This window comes from Stegostoma tigrinum, chromosome 10 (assembly GCF_030684315.1).
Source record: "Stegostoma tigrinum isolate sSteTig4 chromosome 10, sSteTig4.hap1, whole genome shotgun sequence".
Taxonomy (NCBI): Eukaryota; Metazoa; Chordata; class Chondrichthyes; order Orectolobiformes; family Stegostomatidae; genus Stegostoma; species Stegostoma tigrinum.
Genome location: NC_081363.1, coordinates 26,400,138 through 26,423,833, shown reverse-complemented (window position 1 = coordinate 26,423,833; position 23,696 = coordinate 26,400,138). Strand labels below are relative to the sequence as shown.

At 43.3% G+C, this 23,696-nt stretch overlaps 1 protein-coding gene across 2 annotated transcripts in view; it reads left to right on the top strand.

Annotated features, from left to right (window-relative positions):
- LOC125455968 (protein unc-79 homolog) overlaps positions 1-23,696 on the top strand; it is a 224,657-nt gene that overhangs the window by 185,254 nt on the left and 15,707 nt on the right. For both annotated transcript variants that reach the window (XM_048538588.2, XM_048538586.2), the window contains exons 45-47: positions 12,582-12,671; positions 21,310-21,485; positions 22,476-22,659. In XM_048538588.2, coding sequence (XP_048394545.1) covers positions 12,582-12,671; positions 21,310-21,485; positions 22,476-22,659 — 450 coding nt within the window. The remainder of the gene's footprint in view (positions 1-12,581; positions 12,672-21,309; positions 21,486-22,475; positions 22,660-23,696) is intronic.

Below are 23,696 nucleotides of genomic sequence, written 5' to 3'. Positions count from 1 at the left end.
CAGTAGATATATGGGTACACTGCCACCTTCAGGTTCACCTCCAAGCTACACACCATCCTGACTTGGAATGCATTGCAATTTCTTCACTGTTTCTGGGACAGAATCCTGGAATATCCTCCTCTACAGCATTGTGGATGTGCACCTAGTCTGCAGTGATTCAGGGAGGCAGCTCATCATCTCTCAGGTCAATTAGTGATGGGTAATAAATTGCCAAAGTTGCCCAATTTCTATGAATGCATAAAAAAAATGGATTACAGTGCTTTTCTCAATAGTACAAAGTCTGCAATAGTGAAATTTAAATAAAAGTTTTTTAAATCCTATACGCAAGGGTATTGTGAACGTATTTTGTTCATTCTTGGGATTAGGGCATCCTTATCTGGCAGGGCCACTATTTCCTTCCCAATGCCTAATTGCACTAGAGCTGCTGCTTAGGATAAGCCTGCTTGAACTGCTGCAGTCCTTGGAATATATGATTCCATAACCTCCAGCAGTTGCCCCAGACATGCTTTACCTGGGTTCTGAGGAAGGGTCCCCAGACCCAAAACGTTAACTCTGTTTTTTTCCCTTCACAGATGCTGCCAGACCTGCTGAGTTTTTCCAGCAACTTTGTTTTTCTTGTTGTTGACTTTGATTACTATACTGTCCACCCAAAGACATAAAGAAGCCCTCCACCTCTGCCTCAGTAAATGTAGGAAGTAATTGGGCAAATCAAGTTGTCAAAGGCAATGTTGCTTTCAGGGGAGGTAGCAATGTTTCTTTTTCTCTCCACCTGAGCTGTCTTAGTTTACATCCCAAGTAGTCTCCAACAAGTCAGAAAGTCAGGAAGCAGAACAGGTACCCTGACTGGTGACACGGTCTGTAGCCAAACAAGTTCAGCTATTCTGCAGTCTGGTTATTTGAAATATTTTGTGGAGTCTAGAAGACCACCAAGTACTTCTTTGGTAACTGCCCCACAAATTATTAAAAAAACTAGCTCACACTGCTCATGCTGAAGCTGAGGTAAACAGTCCCTGAATGCTTTAAAAGTCAGGTTCTAATGAGGACTTGAAGATCACCCTCACAGATCTGCAAACAAGGAGTGGACAGTGATCCTTCAGGTTTCCTACCATACCTGAGGAATATATTGCAACCAGTTCAGGAAATTCAGATCCAGGCACAAATTCGAGTACGTGTGAGATCCAAGCCCATATCGTTATCATTTTTACTAGTCACAGCTCCTCAAAGATAAGGTTTTGCAGGGCCTGTCGCTCCTGCCAGGTTGAGGGAAAACCCGAACCTACAGTAAGATGTGAATTTACAATTCCTGTTTCGACTTTTGCAGAAGCATTCAGCAAGCTGTTAGCAGTCTACATCAGAACTCTGTCCAGAGCAAAAGAGGGCTACCTTCTCCCCGTGCACATCCTCCCTGTGTTTGCGTGGGTTTCAGCTGGGTGCTCCGGTTTCCTCCCACAGTCCAAAGATGCTCAAATTAGGTGGTTTGGCCATGCTAAATTGCCCATTGTGTGCAGGGATTTGTAGGTTAGGTGTGTTAGCCATGGGAAATGCGGGTTACAGGGAAGGGGTAGGGGGATGGGTCTGGGTGGGATGTTCTTCGGACTTGTTAGGCCCAATGGCCTGTTTCTACACTGTGGGGATTCTATGAACTTGGATGCAGATACCTCTTTGATAGTGTCTGTTCCCAGGAAATTATATCTGCCTCATCAGTGGTGAGGGAATTAATCCAGTTCTTCATAGCACATTCTGTCCAGTAAGATCCAGTCAGATGAGGGCTCAAATTTGATGTCCAATATATTCTATACAATTTCTGGGTAACCAGTGTAACCTAGCAGACATCTTCACCCTACCACCCACTGTAACAAGGAAAGCAAAAGCAGTATCACAAGTTCCTGAAAATAATGATCAACACAAGAGTACACCCAGTACTGGGATTAAAACTAGATTTTGTTCTGTTTGCCATGAGGCACTCACCCAGTGAGTCGACAGACTTTGTTATATTTGAATTAGTTTAGGCAGGAAGCACAAGAGTTCCTGAAACTAATGAATGGGGTATTTTTAGCGCAATTGGACAAGGTAAGCTACAGAGCAGGGTTCTGAGAACACCTCTTGTGTGTTTGTGAAGTGGTCTGGGAATACTTGAGAAATGTCTTGAGAATGATGTAAAAACAGGTAGACAAACATGCCATGGCCTAAAGCTTTCAACCAGAAGGCTATGTGTTGATGGCAGATTAACCCCTGAAAGCCTGGTCCACTGGCTTGTAGAGAGCAGTAAAGAAGCTCAGGGAAGTGAAATATCTGATTCAGACCCCAGATCAGATGTTATGGTGAAGGGTTGCTGGACTTGAAACAAGAACTCTACTTTCTTTCTACAGATGCTGCCAGGCTGCTGAGTTTCTTCAGCACTTTCTGCTGTTTGATTTTGCCATTTTTATTTCATTTGCCAAGTGTTGAGTCTGCTATCTGTGTTGAATCAATCACTTTGCTGTGGATCTGGAGTCAAATTTAGGCCAGACTAGATAAGGTCAACAGTTTTCCTTCCCTTAGGGCATTAGTGAACCAGGTGGGTTTTTAATGACATCAGCAATGTTTCCATGGTCATTGTTAGACGTTTAAATTCAAACCTTTTTATCATATTCAGATTCCTTCAGCTACCATGACGGGATTCAAACCTGAAACCCCAGAACATTACCTAGGTCTATGGATTAATAGTCCAGCAACAATACCATTATGCCATCCCTCCCCAAATGTGTCTTCTAAACTCCACACGGGTATTACCAATGTGGAATCCCATCATTTGGATCCTGGAATACCTAGCCACCTTCTAAAGTAAGATGAGTGTTTGTAGCTGACCTCCTAGTGCAGCACAACACCTGGGAAAGCAAGAAGGAGTCCTCTTTTAGAAAATACAACTAGCCAGTTGGGTGGTCATTCTTGCAAAGAGCAAATTTACTAAGGCTTAAGAGAACTATGTAGGTCACCTTGTTGGATTGAGAATGAGTACTGCCCAAGATTGTTGGTACAAACATTAGTACAGTTTCTCATTCCCAGAACAAAATAGGAAATCACAAGTTTCTTGAAATATGAGTTGTACTGCAAGTTCATCCCAAAAGTCAATAAACAATAGACAACAGGTGCAGGAGTAGGCCATTCGGCCCTTCAAGCCAGCACCACCATTCATTATGATCATGGCTGATCATCACAGTCAGTATCCTGTTCGTGCCTTATCCCCATAACCCTTGATTCCACTATCTTTAAGAGCTCTATCCATCTCTTTCTTGAAAGTATCCAAAGACTTGGCCTCCACTGCCTGCTGGGGCAGAGCATTCCATATATCCACCACTCTCTGGGTGAAGAAGTTTTTCCTCAACTCTGTTCTAAATGGCCTACCCCTTATTTTTAAACTGTGTCCTGTGGTTCTGGACTCACCCATCAGTGGAAACATGCTTCCTGCCTCCAGTGTGTTCAATCCCTTAATAATCTTACACGTCCCAATCAGATCCCCTCTCATCCTTCTAAACTGAAGTGTATACAAGCCCAGTTGTTCCAATTTTTCATTTCTGAAGAAGGGTCGAGGCCCGAAACGTCAGTCTTCCTGCTCCTCTGATGCTGCTTGGTCAGCTGTGTACATCCAGCTCTACACCTTGTTATCTCAGATTCTCCAGTATCTGCAGTTCCTACTATCTCTGAAACGATAGCTGTGCTGTTGACAGACCTATTACAAAAAAAAACAAAAGTACACCAGACTTCTATTAAGCATCACCTGTGGGACTAGGAATGTGCCAGTTGATCAAATATTCCAGATAATCAAGAGATCCACATAATCAGTATAAAACTAGTAGTAACAGAATGGTAATGCAGGGGGTATACAAGTCACTGTTATATTTTACTTCCAGCATAAATCATCTAGATAATAATGAAACTTGACCTTAAATAAAACTTATTGGCAGGGAGCCTTGTTAGTCCCACCTTCAACTAGTTACATGGACATTGTGGTAGATCACAGTATTTAAGGAGAATTTGACTCAGAATTGAATCAACCATTGATATTTCATGTGGCCATTTGATTGAACAACAAGTATATTTACACTGAGGTAAGTAAATTAAAAGTGAAAATCGTTGGACGGAATAATTCAGTAAACTTCGCAGTATTTGAGGTGTATCATTTTTACCAGTTTATCAGTCTGCTGGTTCATAAAGTGCCAGTTAAAATAAAGTTTGCTATATTGTGAACTGAGATGTGCCAAGAGCTTTTGAAGAGCTGAATTGATTTAAGTGAGCCTCTACATGCAATTACAAACGTTAACAAAACATTTAAAGTAGCCACAGATACAAGTGACATTGGGGTAGGGGGCAGTTTCCCCCATCAGGAAAATAAATCAGCAGTAGAGAGATCAGTCAGGTACTTCTTTAAAAGCTAAACAGTAAAGCAGAAATGATACTGCGTAGCAGAGAAGGAAACCCTCAATTTATCCCTGGCAGTCAAGTATTATGAGATATCTGTCTGAAACGTGTACAGAGAGACCCCAGTCTACCATGACCACAACTCTTGACTTTTGAGGAAAAGGTTAAGACCCAGAGATTTTTCAAGTGAAACTGTGAGAAGGTCTGGCCACAAAATTACCACTGTTCTAATTCAATGGCAAGACTATTTGGGATAACAAGGTGTAGAGCTGGATGTACACAGCAGGCCAGGCAGCATCAGAGGAGCAGGAAAGCTGACCTTTGGAATCTGGACCCTTCTTCAGAAATCTCTGCTATTCAGTTGATTTGGGGGAGAAAGCATTTTACCTTCAGAAAAGCTTGAAAACGATTTAAAAATGATGATAATAAAATGTGAGGCTGGATGAACACAGCAGGCCCAGCAGCATCTCAGGAGCACAAAGGCTGACTTTTCAGGCCTAGACTCTTCATCAGAGAGGGGGATGGGATGAGGGTTCTGGAATAAATAGGGAGAGAGGGGGAGGCGGACCGAAGATGGAGAGAAAAGAAGATAGGTGGAAAGGAGAGTATAGGTAGGGAGGGGATAGGTCAGTCCAGGGAAGACGGACAGGTCAAGGAAGTGGGATGAGGATAGTAGGTAAGAGATGGAGGTGTGGCTTGGGGTGGGAGGAAGGGATGGGTGAGAGGAAGAACAGGTTAGGGAGGCAGAGACAGGTTGGACTGGTTTTCCGATGCAGTGGGTGGAGTGGAAGAGCTGGGCTGGTTTTGGGATGCGGTGGGGGAAGGGGAGATTTTGAAGCAGGTGAAGTCCACATTGATACCATTGGGCTGCAGGGTTCCCAAGCGGAATATGAGTTGCTGTTCCTGCAACCTTCGGTTGGCTTCATTGTGGCACTGCAGGAGGTCCACGATGGACATGTCATCTAAAGAATGGGAGGGGGAGTGGAAATGGTTTGCGACTGGGAGGTGCAGTTGTTTATTGCAAACCAAGCGGAGGTGTTCTGCAAAGCGGTTCCCAAGCCTCTGCTTGGTTTCCCTAATGTAGAGGAAGCCACACTGGGTACAATGGATGCAGTATACCACATTGGCAGATGTGCAGGTGAACCTCTGCTTAATATGGAAAGTCATCTTGGGGCCTGGGATAGGGGTGAGGGAGGAGGTGTGGAGGCAAGTGTAGCATTTCCTGCGGTTGCAGGGGAAGGTGCCGGGTGTGGTGGGGTTGGAGGGCAGTGTGGAGCGAACAAGGGAGTCACGGAGAGAGTGATCTCTCCGGAAAGCAGACAGGGGTGGGGATGGAAAAATGTCTTGGGTGGCGGGGTCGGATTGTAGATAGCGGAAGTGTCGGAGGATGATGCGTTGTATCCGGAGGTTGGTGGGGTGGTCGGCCTATGGCCGACGCCGACGGAACCCCGCCCATGGCCGACGACCTCATCGCTCCGCCCACAACTTCCACAGCCAGCAACCCCAGCGAAGACAGCCACACCGAGCCCTGCCGCATCTTCACCATCCCCCCACACCTTCCACTGACTGAGGACAAACGGTCAGTCCTAAGCAAGGGGCTCACCTTTGTCCCCCTACAACCACACATCAATGAATACCAGTCACGGTTGGACATAGAACAGTTTTTCCGCGACCTTCGCCTCCACGCCTGCTTCTTCAACTGGGAACCTAACCCTCCCTCCACTGACCCCTTCTCCCACTTCTAACACAAGTCCTCCTCCTGGACACCACCCCCAGGCCTCCTACCTTCCCTTGACCTCTTCACCTCCAACTGCCGTCGAGGCATTAACCGCCTCAACCTCTCCACCCCTCTCACCCACTCCAACCTCTCCCCCGCAGAACGGGCAGCCCTCTGCTCCAACCCCAACCCCACCATCAAACCCGCAGACAACGGTGGCGCAGTGGTAGTATGGCGCACTGACCTCTACATTGCCGAGGCCGAACGCCAACTCTCCGACACCACCTCCTACCGCCCCCTCGATCATGACCCCACACCTGAGCACCAAATCATCATCTCCAACACCATTCATGACCTCATTACCTCGGGTGACCTCCCACCCACAGCCTCCAACCTCATTGTTTCCCAACCCCGCACTGCCCGCTTCTATCTCCTTCCCAAAATCCACAAACCTGCCTGCCCTGGTCAACCCATTGTCTCAGCCTGTTCCTGCCCCACCGAACTCATCTCCACCTATCTGGACTCCATTTTCTCCCCTTTGGTCCAGGAACTCCCTACTTACGTCCGTGGCACCACCCACGCCCTCCACCACCTCCAGGACTTCCAATTCCCTGGCCCCCAACACCTCATTCTCACCATGGACGTCCAGTCCCTATACACCTGTATTCTGCCTGCAGATGGCCTCAAGGCCCTCCGCTTCTTCCTGTCCCGCAGGCCCGACCAGTCCCCCTCCACCGACACCCTCATCCGCCTAGCCGAACTCATCCTCACCCTCAACAACTTCTCTTTCGATTCCTCCCACTTCCTACAGACTAAGGGGGTGGCCATGGGCACCCGCATGGGCCCAAGCTATGCCTGCCTCTTCGTAGGTTACGTGGAACAGTCCCTCTTCTGGACCTACACAGGCCCCAAACCCCACCTCTTCCTCCGTTACATTGATGACTGTATCGGCGCCGCCTCTTGCTCCCCAGAGGAGCTTGAACAGTTCATCCGTTTCACCAACACCTTCCACCCCAACCTTCAGTTCACCTGGGCCATCTCCAGCACATCCCTCACCTTCCTGGACCTCTCAGTCTCCATCTCAGGCAACCAGCTTGTAACTGATGTCCATTTCAAGCCCACCAGCTCCCACAGCTACCTAGAATACACCTCCTCACATCCACCCTCCTGCAAAAATTCCAACCCCTACCCTATTCCCAATTCCTCCGCCTCCGCCGCATCTGCTCCCACGATGAGGCATTCCACTCCCGCACATCCCAGATGTCCAAGTTCTTCAAGGACCGCAACTTTCCCCCCACAGTGATCGAGAACGCCCTTGACCGCGTCTCCCGCATTTCGCGCAACACATCCCTCACACCCCGCCCCTGCCGTAACCGCCCAAAGAGCATCCCCCTCGTTCTCGCACGCCACGCCACCCCACCAGCGTCCGGATACAACGCATCATCCTCTGACACTTCCGCCATCTACAATCCGACCCCACCACCCAAGACATTTTTCCATCCCCACCCTTGTCTGCTTTCCGGAGAGACCACTCTCTCCGTGACTCCCTTGTTCGCTCCACACTGCCCTCCAACCCCACCACACCCGGCACCTTTCCCTGCAACCGCAGGGAATGCTACACTTACCCCCACGCCTCCTCCCTCACCCCTATCCCAGGCCCCAAGATGACTTCCCATATTTAGCAGAGGTTCACCTGCACATCTGCCAATGTGGTATGCTGCATCCATTGTAGCCGGTGTGGCTTCCTCTACATTGGGGAAACCAGGCGGAGGCTTGGGGACTGCTTTGCAGAACACCTCCGTTCGGTTTGCAATAAACAACTGCACCTCCCAGTTGCAAACCATTTCCAACTCCCACTCCCATTCTTTAGATGACATGTCCATCATGGACCTCCTGCAGTGCCACACTGATGCCACCCGAAGGTTGCAGGAACAGCAACTCATATTCCGCTTGGGAACCCTGCAGCCCAATGGTATCAATGTGGACTTCACCTGCTTCAAAATCTCCCCTTCCCCCACCGCATCCCTAAACCAGCCCAGTTCGTCCCCCCCCCCCCCACACTGCACCACACAACCAGCCCATCCCTTCCTCCCACCCACTGCATCCCAAAACCAGTCCAACCTGTCTCTGCCTCCCTAACCTGTTCTTCCTCTCATCCATCCCTTCCTCCCACCCCAAGCCGCACCTCCATCTCCTACCTACTATCCTCCTCCCACTTCCTTGACCTGTCCGTCTTCCCTGGACTGACCTATGCCCTCCCTACCTCCCCACCTATACTCTCCTTTCCACCTATCTTCTTTTCTCTCCATCTTCAGTCTGCCTCCCCCTCTCTCCCTATTTATTCCAGAACCCTCACCCCATCCCCCTCTTTACAAGATGAAGGGTCTAGGCCTGAAAAGTCAGCTTTTGTGCTCCTGAGATGCAACTGGGCCTGCTGTGTTCATCCAGCCTCACATTTTATTATCTTGGACTCTCCAGCATCTGCAGTTCCCATTATCACTAAAAATGATGATGTTACATGACTTGAATCATGTATATCTTATTTGTAAGAATTAGATTTTGATCAAAGAGAAAAGGATACTTATTTAAAGAGCAAAAATGCATTGTGTTGACATTTGCAAAGTTTTATATCCCTATTGAACGATTATTAATCTTTCACAACATTTATCTAGTTATCTCCTTGGCTGATACATCTTGGGTGTGCATATTATCCGCTTAATGTCAGTTAAATAGTAGTTGGAAAATCTAGTCTGGATTTGTCATCACACTTGAATGTCTTGACATTTTAGTTAAGGATGAATAACTCACCTGATGACTGTCACTGGCATGCAATCTTCAGTCACTGCTGACTCTTATGGAAAAACCATGTACAGCTTGAGCATGAAGGCTGGCAGCCTTTCCCTGACACTTTGTCAACAAAAGTGACATGGCTGGCCTTTTGAAAAATTGGAACAGTTCATGAGCTTTAAAGGACAAAGTCAAATTAACACTTGCACACATACCTGAAGTGAGGATATAACAAAAACACTTTTTTAAGAAGTTAATAAACTAACTATAAGATATGTGCTTAATTTTGCTTTGAAAACAAAATAATATTGATATTACTTAATTATTCCATCGAGAATTCTTCATTGTGTTATTATAATATTTGTATATTTTGAAGCATTATTATACAAAAGCATGTGGAGTCATTATCACGTACATTTTTATTGAAGCGAAGAAACATTGTATGACTCGGTGCTTCAGACAGTATTCAAACAGAGTATTTATCAGAGCGTTGAATTAAACTAAAACAGTAGTAGCCAAAAAGAGAGTGAGATATAGTCAAGATAATAAAATGTGAGGCTGGATGAACACAGCAGGCCAAGCAGCATCTCAGGAGCACAAAAGCTGACGTTTCGGGCCTAGACCCTTCATCAGAGAGCTCTCTGATGAAGGGTCTAGGCCCGAAACGTCAGCTTTTGTGCTCCTGAGATGCTGCTTGGCCTGCTGTGTTCATCCAGCCTCACATTTTATTATCTTGGAATCTCCAGCATCTGCAGTTCCCATTATCTCTGAGGTATAGTCAAAGAGCTTTTTAAAAAATATGCCAATGGTCTGGTACTTTGGACAGAAAACCAGAAACTGGAATTTAGTCCTGAAAAGTGGTAATGCATTTGAAAGCTGCGACATGTGATAGGAACATGCAGTAAATGGGACTAATAAGGAGGGGCAGAGGAACTATTTATAAGAGCAGTGTGGAGCTGGAGGAACACAGCAGGCCGGGCAGCATCAGAGGAGCAGGAAAGTTGACGTTTCATGTCGGGACCCTTCCAAAATATAACTTTCCTGTTCCTCTGATGCTGCCTGGCCTGCTGTGTTCCTTCAGCTCCACTCTGTGTTGTTTCTGACTCCAGCTTCTGCAGTTCATGTTCTCTCTAAGGGATTTATTTACAAGAATAGTCAGGTTATGCGATTTTACATCACATGGGAGACCACAGCTTCTGTACACCATACGGTTCTGTTTGCCACATTACAGAGAAGGTGTGATGACACTGGAAAGAGTGCCAGGGATTTACAAGGATACTACCAGGACACTAAATTTTTAACTGTGAGAAAAGATTGGATAGGCTTGATACAGGGGAAGCTGAAAAGTAAATTTTAAAATGATGATGAGTGACTTAAAAACTTACGATGTGCTCAGATAGTGTAAATAGGGATGGTCAATTAACAGAAGGGGTGTCAAAAATCTTGTAGCTGTAGGTTCCATGTAAATGATAGAAGGATTAGAGGGCTGATGAGGCAACCTTTTTTTAAATTCAGACAGCAGTAAAGAGCTAGACCTCACTGCATGAAAGGATAGTTGGGTAAAGCTCTCACTGTATTCTGAATGTATTTAGATGCCTACTTGAATAACAATGATTTACAGAGCTACTGTCCCACTGCATAGAGGTGAGATTATATTGTGTAGCTTTTTGCTGATTAGCATGGACTCAATTAGCTCAATGACTTGGTTCTGAGGAAGGGTCACCGGACCCAAAGCGTTAACTTTGTTTTCTCCTTACAGATGCTGCCAGACCTGCTGAGCTTTTCCAGCAACTTTGTTTTTGTAGCCCAATGACTTGTTAGTCTGTTGCAGGATTTCCATGATAGTATGATTTTTGCCTTGTCCTTACATTTAGAGCTTGTGTGGTCAATTTTGTTTGATTTTGGGGATTTATATTATTGGAAACAAAAATCATGAAACTTATGATGACCGTGGCACAATTGGAGTTGAATAGCATACAGCGTTTTAAACTGAACTATTATTCAGTGTTATTCTATGTTGTTTCACTTGATTTGCAATGCAGTTGTACTTAATTTATTTCATTTTACTGCAATTAGTATATCCTCAGTTTGCATTATGCATTCAATTAACCCATATTCCAACATTTACTTTTATATGTTTGTTACCTTGAAAAAGAATGCTGCATTAAAGTTTTGGACATGTTGATGTATGAGGTTTTGACGGTATTGCTTATTGAACCAGCTGATATATCTTTGTAATGTACCACTTGTGCTTACTTTCTTAGAGAGTAAGGGAGAGTTACAAAATTTATAAGAAGAGTGTTTCAGAGATAGTAGGAACTGTAGATGCTGGAGAATCTGAGATTTCTGAAGAAAGGTCTCGACCCGAAACATCAGCTTTCCTGTTCCTATGATGCTGCTTGGCCTGCTGTGTTCATCCATCTCTACACCTTGTTACCTTATACAAAGAGTGTTTCCGATTTGAATACTGTGATAGAAAAATAGCAAAAGGGATGGAACACTTCATTCATGGTTATATATGTGTTATATGTTATGGTTTAATCCAGATAATGTAATCTTTGTTAATTACGAATATCAGAGAATGTACATATTTTGGAATTACTGAGTAGTATTTATTAATGCATTTGTTAATATAAAAGTGGAATAATATTGATATAAATTCTGTAATATGAGTGCCTGGTTTATTAAATGGCAAAGCAAACTAGTTTATTAAAGTGATAATACAGTCATTGTGATTCATCTTGTTTCATTACCTCAATGATTTAAACTTAGTATATTCAGGGTGGCACGGTCGCTCAGTGGTTAGCAGTGCAGCCTCACAGCGCGAGGGACCTGGGTTAGATTCCAGCCTCGTGTAGCTGGCTGTGTGGAGTTTGCACATTCTCCCCGTGTCTGCTTGGGTTTCCTCCAGGTGCACCGGTTTCCTCCCACAGTCCGAAGATGTGCAGGCTAGGTGGATTGGCCATGCTAAATCGCCCGTAGTGTTCAGCGGTGTGTGTGGGTTATAGGGGGATGGGTCTGGTTGGGATGCTACAAGGGGCGGTGTGGACTTCTTGGGCCGAAGGGCCTGTTTCAACACTGTAGGGAATCTAATCTAATCTAAAGGTTTGGTCTTCATTCAGAAAGTGTAGATTTAATTCAGGAATAAATATTGACCAGTACACCAGGAGGATTGTTTGCTCCTTGTTGAAAAGTATCAAGAGATATAATGCAGCCTAAAAAGGGTTGACAGGGAATCAGTTTAATGTGCCATGTGAAGGATACCTTTGATATTGCAGCACTGTCCTCAGTATTTGAATTAATTGTCAGTGTAAGTTAGTTTTAAATGAGGACTCGGATATAGGTATGTCACCATTAAGCTATTGGGTGTGGAACTGGTAGTGCTGGGCTCAAATGGTAATGGGGGAAGCAGTGCAGACAGGGATAAGATGTACTGTTACTTGACGTAACCTGATAAATATATGGTTTGAAAATTATGCATTGTCTAAGAAGAATTGTTGAGCATCTATATATATATTATATAATTGTCACAAATTATATATTTTGTGTTCAGCAGGTCATATCACATTTACCTTTGTAACTATTTGATTTTTAAGTGATAAATTAATCAACCCATTCATTACAGAAATACCAATCTGATGCTATATGTTGATGTATATCTCCTTATTAATTCTTGCAGTACACAACGGCAGCAATGGAGTGCATGCGACAGTATGTAAGTGAACTGCTAGACTTTATAGCTGATATGCATACACTGACCAAATTGAAGGTAAGTTTAAAAAAAAATTCTGTATTTATGATCTTGAAGTTCCATCACAATGCAGTGGGAATGGGTTGGAAAATTTGGCTACTGACCTCGGGTGTCTGAAAATTGGATTTCACGTTAATATGAAGGCATTTTTAGCTTTATAGAGAATGCAGTGCAGGCTTATTTGGATGTAACCTAATATAAGGAATTACAATGATTTTTATAGAATGACAATAGTTAATATGAGAGATGTCTTCAAAGGTATGAGTGGATGGAGCACGATAGATAGAAATAGACTTTTCAGTGGCTGAGGAGTCAAGAATGCGTAACCATAAATACATGAGTACATGTAACCTATAATAAGTAAAGATTGAATTGGTTGAAGTTTATCCATTGGAGTCTAAGAGAGTGAGAGGTTATCTGTTTAAACCAATAAGACTGTGAGTGGACTTAACGGAGTGAATGCTGAGAGAATGTCACCCCTTGTGGGGGAGACTAGAACTAGGGGACACCATTTAAAAAGGTGGAGTCTCCCATTAAAAATGGAGATGAGAAATGCTTTTTCTCAAAGAGTAGTTAAGTCTGTGGACTTCCCTTCTTCCACTGCGAGTGGGGCAGGTTCATTGATGTTTTTTTTAAGGCTGAGTTAGATTCTTAGTTGACAAGGCAATCAAAGTGAGATGGACAGGAAAAGTAGAGTCAGGGTTTCCAGAAGATCAACCATCATCTAAGGATGGAGAAGGTTCAAGGGGCCTAATGGCCTATTCCTACTCTTAATTATTTGTTCATGTTTGGCACAGATGGCAAATATAAATTTTTTACACAGAGAATTGTGAGATAGTTACATTTCATTTCAGCAGAAATATGTCAACATATAAGATTAGATTGTGGATTAGTGGATGAAGGAAAGTTTATGGGGAGGTTAAATATTAGCAGGGATTGGGTGGGTTAGAAGCTCCATTTTCATGTTAAAATCATTATGTATTTCTGCATATAACTAAGTTGAGTCAAATTTATTCAAAATGCATGAAGTCTGACTGTCATTGAGATTAGCTTTGATTGTATTTCCATACTTCAGGACAAGGCTTGTCAGAGTATACAACTGTTATCGGCTTATTGCCTCCCAGGATACTGTTAAGAACTGAGTGTCTCAAATAGGCTTCCTAAATGGCAAAGAAGATAATTTTGCATTTGTTTGCCCCTGCTAAAGCTGAAAAAGGCATGAATTTATTTTCCTGACCACCCTAAACACATTAACAAAACCCCTGAATATGGTCTACAACATAAATGTTCCTCATTTAGATTTCACTGAATTCTTTGAAGCTCATCAGCAGACTCAGGGATTATGATATATTTATTTAGCAACGTGCCTTGATTATGGCATTCGGCCCAGTGCTACACATGCCCCTGACTGGCTGCATATTCAGCAGGAGAGCTGAGGAATGCCTGTAACTGATGCAAGTTACGTATGGCCTACATTTCTTAAAGGGTATGTGCATTCAGGAACTTAATGGAACTGGTTGGGAAAGTCATTCACTGTTGGAATAAGACTACCAATGAAGCAACAGACCAGACCTAGGTAGTTAATGTCAGTGAACGCATCTTCAAATGCCATATCGTAACTCCCTCAACTATCAACCTTCACACAGCTCGGTGCAACATGCCAACAATTGGGGCAGCACAGTTGCTCAGTGGTTAGCCCTGCAGCCTCACAGCGCCAGGGACCCGGGTTCGATTCCAGCGTCGGGCGACTCTGTGCGGAGTTTGCACATTCTCCCCGTGTCTGCATGGGTTTCCTTCAGGTGCTCTGGTTTCCTCCCACGGTCCAAAGATGTGCAGGCTAGGTGGATTCAGCCATACTAAATTGCCCGTAGCCTTCAGGGATGTGTGGGTTATAGGAGGATGGGTCTGGGTGGGATGGTGCAAGGAATGGTGTGGACTTGATGGGCCAAAGGGCCTGTTTCCACACTGTAGGGAATCTAATCTACTCACTCATCAAGCAGCAGTTGGGACTCATACCCAACAAACAGATACTTCACCTCAATCTCTCAAACTCACAAACAATGCTGCTGCCTTCACATCCACCTTTAGCAGACTTCACATAATTCTAGCTATTCAGCAATGACAGCCACATCCACCCAATACCCTTGCAAAACATTTAACTAACATTCTTCCACTCTCTTGCAGCATAAGGTTGCACATAGTTACAGTGAAGAATTGTTCAGGAATAGGCTTGGAGGAGACAATACTGTGCATTGTTGGGCTGATGCTGACTTATCTATTGTCAGTCTCGGCATCAGTATCACTGGTAATATTCAAGATAGTGGTCTGTTCCTGCGTTGCAGATTTCCCAAGCTGTCTCGCCTTCATCTTATTTTCTGATGTGAAGTGCAAGCTGTAGATAGTGTCAGAGTGGTCTTGCTGCCTGCTACCTAACCCCTTCCCATGCCACAGTACTTCACTTCTACATTGCTATGCTTGATCAGACAGTGGAGCTTCACCATGAAGGGGTGGGAATAACAGCAAGCATCCAAAAAAGAAGCATGAGGACTTGATTCAACTCTTTAGGCACCTGCTTAAATACTGGCAGCACATGTACTGTCGAGGGTATTACAGAAGTGGATCAGCATGTAGTGACTCAGCAGAAAGGAGTGGACCACTCCTGAGCTACGAGGAGACTGGAGAACTCAGATGAGTAAACTGTTGAAATGGCACAAAGGAGTACACTGATGAGTACACATGGTAAGATATTATTGTGCTAGGCCTGCCACAAAGCCTGTTATGACTGCTAAAGGGCTTGTATCCCACTTTTCAGTGTAGAACTGGTGGCCAACTTGAAGATAGAACTTATAGACCCAGCTGTAATGCAATATCTGGTGGCTGATATTTCACCTTCTATTGCAGTACAAGCAGAAGCCACAGAGCATTCATGTGCTGCAGTGGAAGCCCAGACTACTTAGTTGAGACTAAAGTTGTCCTTGTTGCTGAGCAAGTCCAGCATAGTACCATGCAGGCTTAGATGCCTATCGCCATGGCTTAAGATGCCTGGTTCCCTCAGCAGTCAGCATTCTTTGCTCCAGCAGATTGTTTGAATTTCTGAGGTGCCTCCTCAGAAGATTGGCATTGCTACTGTGGAACATTAACTTAATATTCTCTCAACAGAAGGACAACATTCAGGTTTCCACCTCATTACTCAGCCCCTGCTGTTTTTTCTAATGTGTTCACTCAATGTGGGTTTTCCAGCCTGGACCAACATTTACTGTCCATCCCTAATTGTCCTTGAGAAGGTGATGAGCTGCCGCCTTGAACGTTGTTGATGTGTATTGTAAGGATATTCTTGGTGCTGTCAGGGAGACAGTTCTAGGATTTCAGTGATAGTGAATAAATATAGTTGAAAAGTCAGGATTCTGTGTGCCTCGGAGGGGAACTTATAGGTGGTGGTGTGCCTTTGCATCTGTTGCCCTTGTGTTGTAAATGGTTGAGGACTTAGTTTGGAAGATTCTGTCCCAGAAGTCTTGATTTGTTGTTCCAGCATGTCATGTAGAAGGCATGCCCTGTTGCTGTGCATTCGTGGTGGAGGGAATGAATGTTGAATGTGTTAGATAGGGTAACAATCAAGTGGGTTGATTTGTACTTCTCTTAAGCTTCTTTAGTGCAGTTGAAACTGCACTTATCAGGCAATTGAAAGTATTTCATCACACTCCTGACTTATGCCTTGGTGAGTCAAGAAGTGAGTAACTTGCTGCTGAATTTCCACCCCTGAACTGCTTTTGTAACCACTATATTTATACAGATGGTCCAGTCCAGTTTCTAGTCAGAGCTTTATTACAGTGATGGCAAAAGGCAATAAAAGGTAATTAGACCATGCTTGTCACTCGTATGGCACAAGTGCTACTTGCCACTTATCAGTGGCTCTCTCAAAGACAAAAGACCCACACTCAAAATGAGCAGGACAAATGTGATATATAAAATATCAAGCAGCAACTGCGAGAAACACTACATAGGACAGACGGACAGGAAACTCGCCACCAGGATAGAAGGGCATTAAATTGCAGCAAAATGGCACGACCTTTGTTTCAAAACACTTTGACATAGATGGACATCATAGGTGCTGTAATGTTTCATCACAAAAGAATGAAAAGTGGGGAGTTGTAGATGGCCAGTTAAATGAGATTTTTTCTCATTTACGGGATGAGGGAGTCGCTGGTTAGGCTGCATTTATGGCCCATCCCCAATTGCCCAGAGGGCAGTTAAGAGTCAACCATATTGCTGTGAGTCTGAAGTCACATGTAGGCCAAACCACGTAAGGATAGTAGTTGCCTTCTGTAAAGGACATTAGTGAACCAGATGGGATTTTTCAACAATTGACAATGGATTTGTGGTCATCATAAGACTCTTAATTCCAGATATTTATTGAAATCAAATTCCACCATCTGCCATGGCGGAATTCGAAACCTAGTCCCCAGAACATTACCTGGGTGTGTGGATTAACAGTCCTGCAATAATACCACTAGGCCATCACCTCCCTATTGGAGCTGGGAGAATTGAAATCTGGTTGATTATTCACTGATGGCCCATCTATAGTGATAAGATTGGAGATATCTTTTCTCTTTCCCCACCTCTTCCACCTCCAAGACTGCATCCTCAAGAGAGCTAATTTCAGGGGGACACAGCAGACCAGCCTAAGTTTAGAGAAGGACAGGTATGAGTACTGGCAGTCTCCTACCAAGGGCCCAGCTATAGGAACCATCTTTACAACATTGATAGTTTACTTCATGATGTTCCTGATGGCCGCATGGGTCTTGTATGCACACTGCCAACATGTAGTCAGATGGTGGCAAGATGGGTAGAGCAGATAGTCTATGCGACTAGGAGCCATTGTCTGACCTTTGGTTGGTCACATATGGGAGCTGTGATTAACTTGTGCAGGGTAAAAACATCATGTCTCCTGCTGGGTTTGTGGATAATCGTAATAACGGCCACATATTTACAACACATTTAGTGACTGGTTGACCTTGAAGTTGTGATCAACCTCTCTGGTAATCTGTGGCACCTGGTAGACGCATGTGCATGCAGTCAGTGATGCCTTGTACTGTTGGGGTGTTCAGCTCCTCTTTCAAAACCACCTGCCACTCATCCCATGTCTCTCTGTTTAGAGAGAAAGCAATGAATCTACTTTCATAGAACATAGAACATTACAGCACAGTACAGGCCCTTCGGCCCTCGATGTTGTCATACCGATCTCAAGCCCATCTAACCTACACTATTCCATGTACGTCCATATGCTTATCCAATGACGACTTAAATGTACTTAAAGTTGTTAAATCTACTACCGTTGCAGGCAAAGCGTTCCATTCCCTTACTACTCTCTGAGTAAAGAAACTACCTCTGACATCTGTCCTGTATCTTTCACCCCTCAATTTAAAGCTATGCCCCCTCGTGCTCGCCATCACCATCCTAGGAAAAAGGCTCTCCCTATCCACCCTATCTAACCCTCTGATTATTTTATATGTTTCAATTAAGTCACCTCTCAACCTTCTTCTCTCTAATGAAAACAGCCTCAAGTCCCTCAGCCTTTCCTCGTAAAACCTTCCGTCCGTACCAGGCAACATCCTAGTAAATCTCCTCTGCACCCTTTCCAAAGCTTCCACATCCTTCTTACAATGCGGTAACCAGAACTGTACTCAATACTCCCAAGTGCGGCCGCACCAGAGTTTTGTACAGCTTCACCATAACCTCTTGGTTCCAGAACTCGATCCCTCTATTAATAAAAGCTAAAACACTGTATGCCTTCTTAACAGCCCTGTTACCCTGGGTGGCAACTTTCAAGGATCTGTGTACGTGGACACCGAGATCACTCTGCTCATCTACACTACCAAGAATCTGACCATTAGCCCTGTACTTTGCCTTCTGGTTACTCCTACCAAAGTGCATCACCTCACACTTGTCTGCATTAAACTCCATTTGCCACCTCTCAGCCCAGCTCTGCAGCTTATCTATGTCTCTCTGCAACCTACAGCATCCTTTGACACTATCCACAACTCCACCGACCTTAGTGCCATCTACAAATTTACTAACCCATCCTTCTACGCCCTCATCCAGGTCATTTATAAAAATGACAAACAGCAGTGGACCCAACACCGACCCTTGCGGTACACCACTAGTAACTGGTCTCCAGGATGAACATTTCCCATCAACTACCACCCTCTTCTTTCAGCAAGGCAATTTCCAGTTCAAACTAATCTCATCGTAATTGCCTTTCCCCCAGCTATAACTCTTGCCCAGTGGTATACACCTATCCCTTTCCATCACTAAAGTAAACATAACAGAATTGTGATTGCTATCACCAAAGTGCTCACCTACTTCCAAATCTAACACCTGGCCAGGCTCATTACCCAGTACCAAATCTAATGTGGCTTCGCCCCTTGTTGGCCCATCTACATACTGTGTCAGGAAGCCCTCCTGCACGCACTGGACAAAAACTGACCCTTCTATAGTATTCGGACGAGAGTGTTCACAGTCAATATTTGGAAAGTTTAAGGCCCCCATGACAACTACCCTGTCTCTTTCACTCCTATCGGGAATCATCTTTGCTATCCTTTCCTCTACATCTCTGGAACTATTCGGAGGCCTATAGAAAACTCCGAACAGGGTGACCTCTCCTTTCCTGTTTCTCACCTCAGCCCATACTACCTCAGTTGACGAGTCCCCAAACATCCTTTCTGCAACTGTAATACTGTCCTTGACCAACAATGCCACACCTCCGCCCCTTTTACCATCTTCTCTGTTCTTACTGAAACATCTAAATCCCGGAACCTGCAACAACCATTCCTGTTCCTGCTCTATCCGTGTCTCCGAAATGGCCACAACATCGAAGTCCCAGGTACCAACCCATGCTGCAAGTTCACCCAACTTATTCCGGATGCTCCTGGCATTGAAGTCGACACACTTCAAATCAACTTCTTGCTTGCCGGTGCCATCTTGCTTCCCTGAAACTTTATTTCGGACCACCCTACTCTCAACTTTTTCTATAGTCGACCTACAATTTTGGTGCCCATCCCCCTGCTGAATTAGTTTAAACCCAGCCGAATAGCCTTAGCAAATTTCCTTTTGCATTTAGCTTCTGTTTCTTCCTGATGCAACGTTGCGCGAAATGCCAATGTTCTCCAATACTCCATTGTTAGATCCATCCTTGCCGTGTTTTCCATCACTGGTTTGGTCTCTGCTGCAGGGCGTGGCACAGTTCATTCATTATCTCCTTGGTGAGCTATAACTGTCACAGACATTCACTTGGCTGACTTGGAAGCAAGAGAAATGTTCTACCTTCTCCATGTTGTGCTACACCCAAGAAAATGGAAATATACTTCTTATGAATGATAACAGGATCTCAAAGTCCAGTGAACTACTTGGAGAACTCCAGCACTTCTCCCAACAGATCACAACTCCATGAACAGCATTGCACACAGCACAGTCACTGCTACTGCTCATAGAGGCAAATTGTCATGACTGTGTAATGAATACTATATGCTTTCAAAAGAAGCTTTATCTGTTTTTAAAATGGACACAGGATCCTACAAAAATAGCTTCCAGAACTAAGATATCCACTGTTGAGACTTGAGCTGGTACGTATTTATATCAGGAAGAAATCACAAAAGACCTTGTTGAAATACAGTTGTCACTTCTAAGGGTAAACAGAAATTCTCTGATAGTGATTCTCCAGAAATGGCTGTTCCTAGTTTCACTGCAGCCTGACTGTGAGAACAATCAAAAACAGTGTCTGAGATGGCTAAAGATTAATTATCTTCACTACGAGGATTATTACGTCATGTGGAAAAACGATGAGACAGCTTTGAACCGGGTTATCATGAGCATCATCATAAGGGCAAAATAAAGGAACCTCACTCCACCTGAGTACGTTTGCTGTTCAGTTGATCCGTGGAAACTACCTCCAACTATTTGACTACAGAAGCCATTACAGCTGCTGAATTCTGAGTTCAAGTTTTCAAATCTTTAAGCAAATAGAAGATCTGCAACCAGAACAGACTGGTGGTCTTCTCACCATTACCAGTGTCTGCTTTGCGTACCAACAGACTTTAACTTTTGTACCTACATTTTAGTTTATAACTGGATCACTTTTAACTTAATAATTCTGTAATAAATTAACCTTTGATTTGTTTAAGGCAAAAGCTTCATTGCTGGTCATGTTTAAAAGGAAGGCATGAAATGAGGAAGGAGGCTAAATGGGTGATAAAATTTTGGAGATCATTTATGAGATGTGTGAGCAATGGCACAAGTCAAATCTTGCGACGTAATATATCTTATACAGTCAGGACAGGGAGCAAATGATTTTGCATAGAATGGCCAGTTTAAAAACAGTGGAATATATTTGACTGAGGGAGGGAAACTAACTAATCCCTTAGCTATACTATATAAATTCTCACAACAGCAGACTGTTCAATCTCAGGTATCACAAATGAGCCACAAAGCCATTAACAAATTTCAGAGAAAGTGAATTCTGGCTGATTTCTGGCCGGTTTTCATCCACCTGCAACTCTGCCTCCAACTGCCCCCTGCCCCACAGTCTCGGAGCACTGCAAACAATTGCTGCATCCTCAATTACTTGTGGTTAAATATAAGTTGCAAATTCTTTGCTTTCCAGGATCACATGAAGACTTGTTCTCAGCCTTTGCATGAAGATACTTTTGGCGGGCACCTTAAAGTAGGATTGGCACAGATAGCAGCAATGGAAATTGCCAGGGGAAACCATCGTGATAATAAAGCAGTCCTTCGCTACTTGCCTTGGCTGTATCATCCTCCCTCTGCCATGCAGCAAGGGTAATGTGGTGAATGTTAGCAATAATTTTGTTACATAAATGTAGACATTGTTTCTAGAAATGAAAGCCGTCATTTTCTACAAATAACATAGTTTATAGCATGATGTTCTAAATAGTACATTTGAATGGATTGTGTGGGTAACGGTGAAGGGACAGCTCTTCCTACTGGCTTCTAGAAAGCTGGCCACAAAAATTTAGCAGAATGTTAAGGAATTTATGTAGAGCATCGATTTACTGTTTTCTGACATGACTTTGAAGTGGCACCATGTGTAGTGGATGTTTGGCAGGCTGATCTGACAATCAGGTCAAATTACTCATTTCTTATAGGAAGCAAAATAAAAATTGATACAAATGTATGGGATTAAAATATAACTAGAAACATGACAATAAATTTTAAAACAGATGTTTTTAATAATTTCAATATTTTAAAAATCATGGAATTTTTAAACATGCCTATGAAGGAATATAACTCCATGCTTATAAATTTGTTTACACAAGGCTAGCAAAGTGTTTTATGAGTACTTACGACTTTGTATCCAGTTACTACTGTTTGAACAAAGCTTAACAACTTCACTAGTTTTATAGTGAGAAATGTGTGTGAGGAGTTAGACTTCAAGTCAAATCACTGATTTTGTGTTGATTGCATCTGAAATGCAACAGTGCACCCTGTAGAGAAGCAGGCTGTCGCTGAAGGCAATTTGCAGCTTTCCACAATGAATTGCGCATGTGCAGATGGCAGGATTTGCTGTAATTACCTTATAATAATCACTGATAGTTTAGCTATCATTCCAACTGTAATTTCCAGCCCATAATATTGATTCAGATTTCTTTAATTAATCACAAACCAAATTAATACCTGAAAGGAAACAAGTAACAAACTGTAAAAAGACATATTATCAAAGGCGATTGGTGAATTTATTAATAAATATGAATCAGTCTGTAAATGTCTAATTGTATGTTTTTTCTTTCTTTTCTCCATGAAACATTATAGTCCAAAAGAATTTATTGAGTGCGTTTCCCATGTTCGTCTTTTGTCATGGCTGCTACTGGGGTCTCTTACACATAGTGTTGTGTGTTCAGGATCCACTTCATGCATGCCTATTCCCTTGGATGCTGGTTCACATATTGCAGATCATCTTATAGTTATCTTGATTGGATTTCCTGAACAATCCAAGGTAATGTGAAGATATCACAAATTATAATCTGAACCCTCAGAATCTAGAGAACGCCATTCACTGGTTTCTAAACTGCAAACTCTACGTTATATGTCTGCATAAAAACCTAGCACCCAGAAATATCGTTAGAGTTTTTGCTAGAACTTCAAGAGAATGATATGAATTGTTAAAAATGACTATTTACTTCATTTTTTCCAAGGTTTCTGCTGATTTTCTGTGAAGTGCTATATGAATGATAATTAAGCTCTATGATTCAGCAGTATACCACTCCGTGGTGCTTCTCTGTGTGTATAATTATGTGCATTCTTTGTATCATCTCATAAGGTGATTTTATTTCGTTTTAGCTTTTATCTGTCACAATAGCTCTGATATGATTGTTGTTATGCATCATCCTCATGCTGAGATTAATTAAAAATAATTTGTAATCCGCTTCAGGAAAATTCAGTGGCTAGTGTGAAGTCAGTCACTGCTATTTACTATTTTATCACTGGCTTTATTTGTTATTTCATTCTTACCTTAAACATTTGCCGAGATTCCATTTCCAGGCATCAGAATGGTTGTATAATGCAAGGGCAATTTACAGTATCAGTTTACTGTCCAAGTGGCAGTGGTGAAAGTTAACTTGAGATAAATGTCTTCAAACAGAGACCAGTAGACAATGAGAATGAGGGAAACAGGAGGAGAACCATTAAGAGGAGCTAAAAGTTGGAGGGTTTAGGAGACATTTGAAATAAGGAAGATGTTTCAGAGGCAAATGAAAGTGAATAGTGGTAATAGAATGGAATTGGCAATGCAAATAGATCTGGAATTTATAAGATAGTTGTGTTAGTTTTAAGTGGCAGCTAATGAAGTTGCAGAGTGAAGTATGGTGGCCTTGTATACAAAAATGTTGATATTTATGCAGACAACATTTTTACATTGATTTGGCGAGATTTGATCAATGAATGAGAAATGCATTTGTCATTAACTTGTTGAGAAGGCTTTGGTAGTTTGATTTGATTTGTTATTGTCACATGTACCGAAGTACAGTGAAAAGT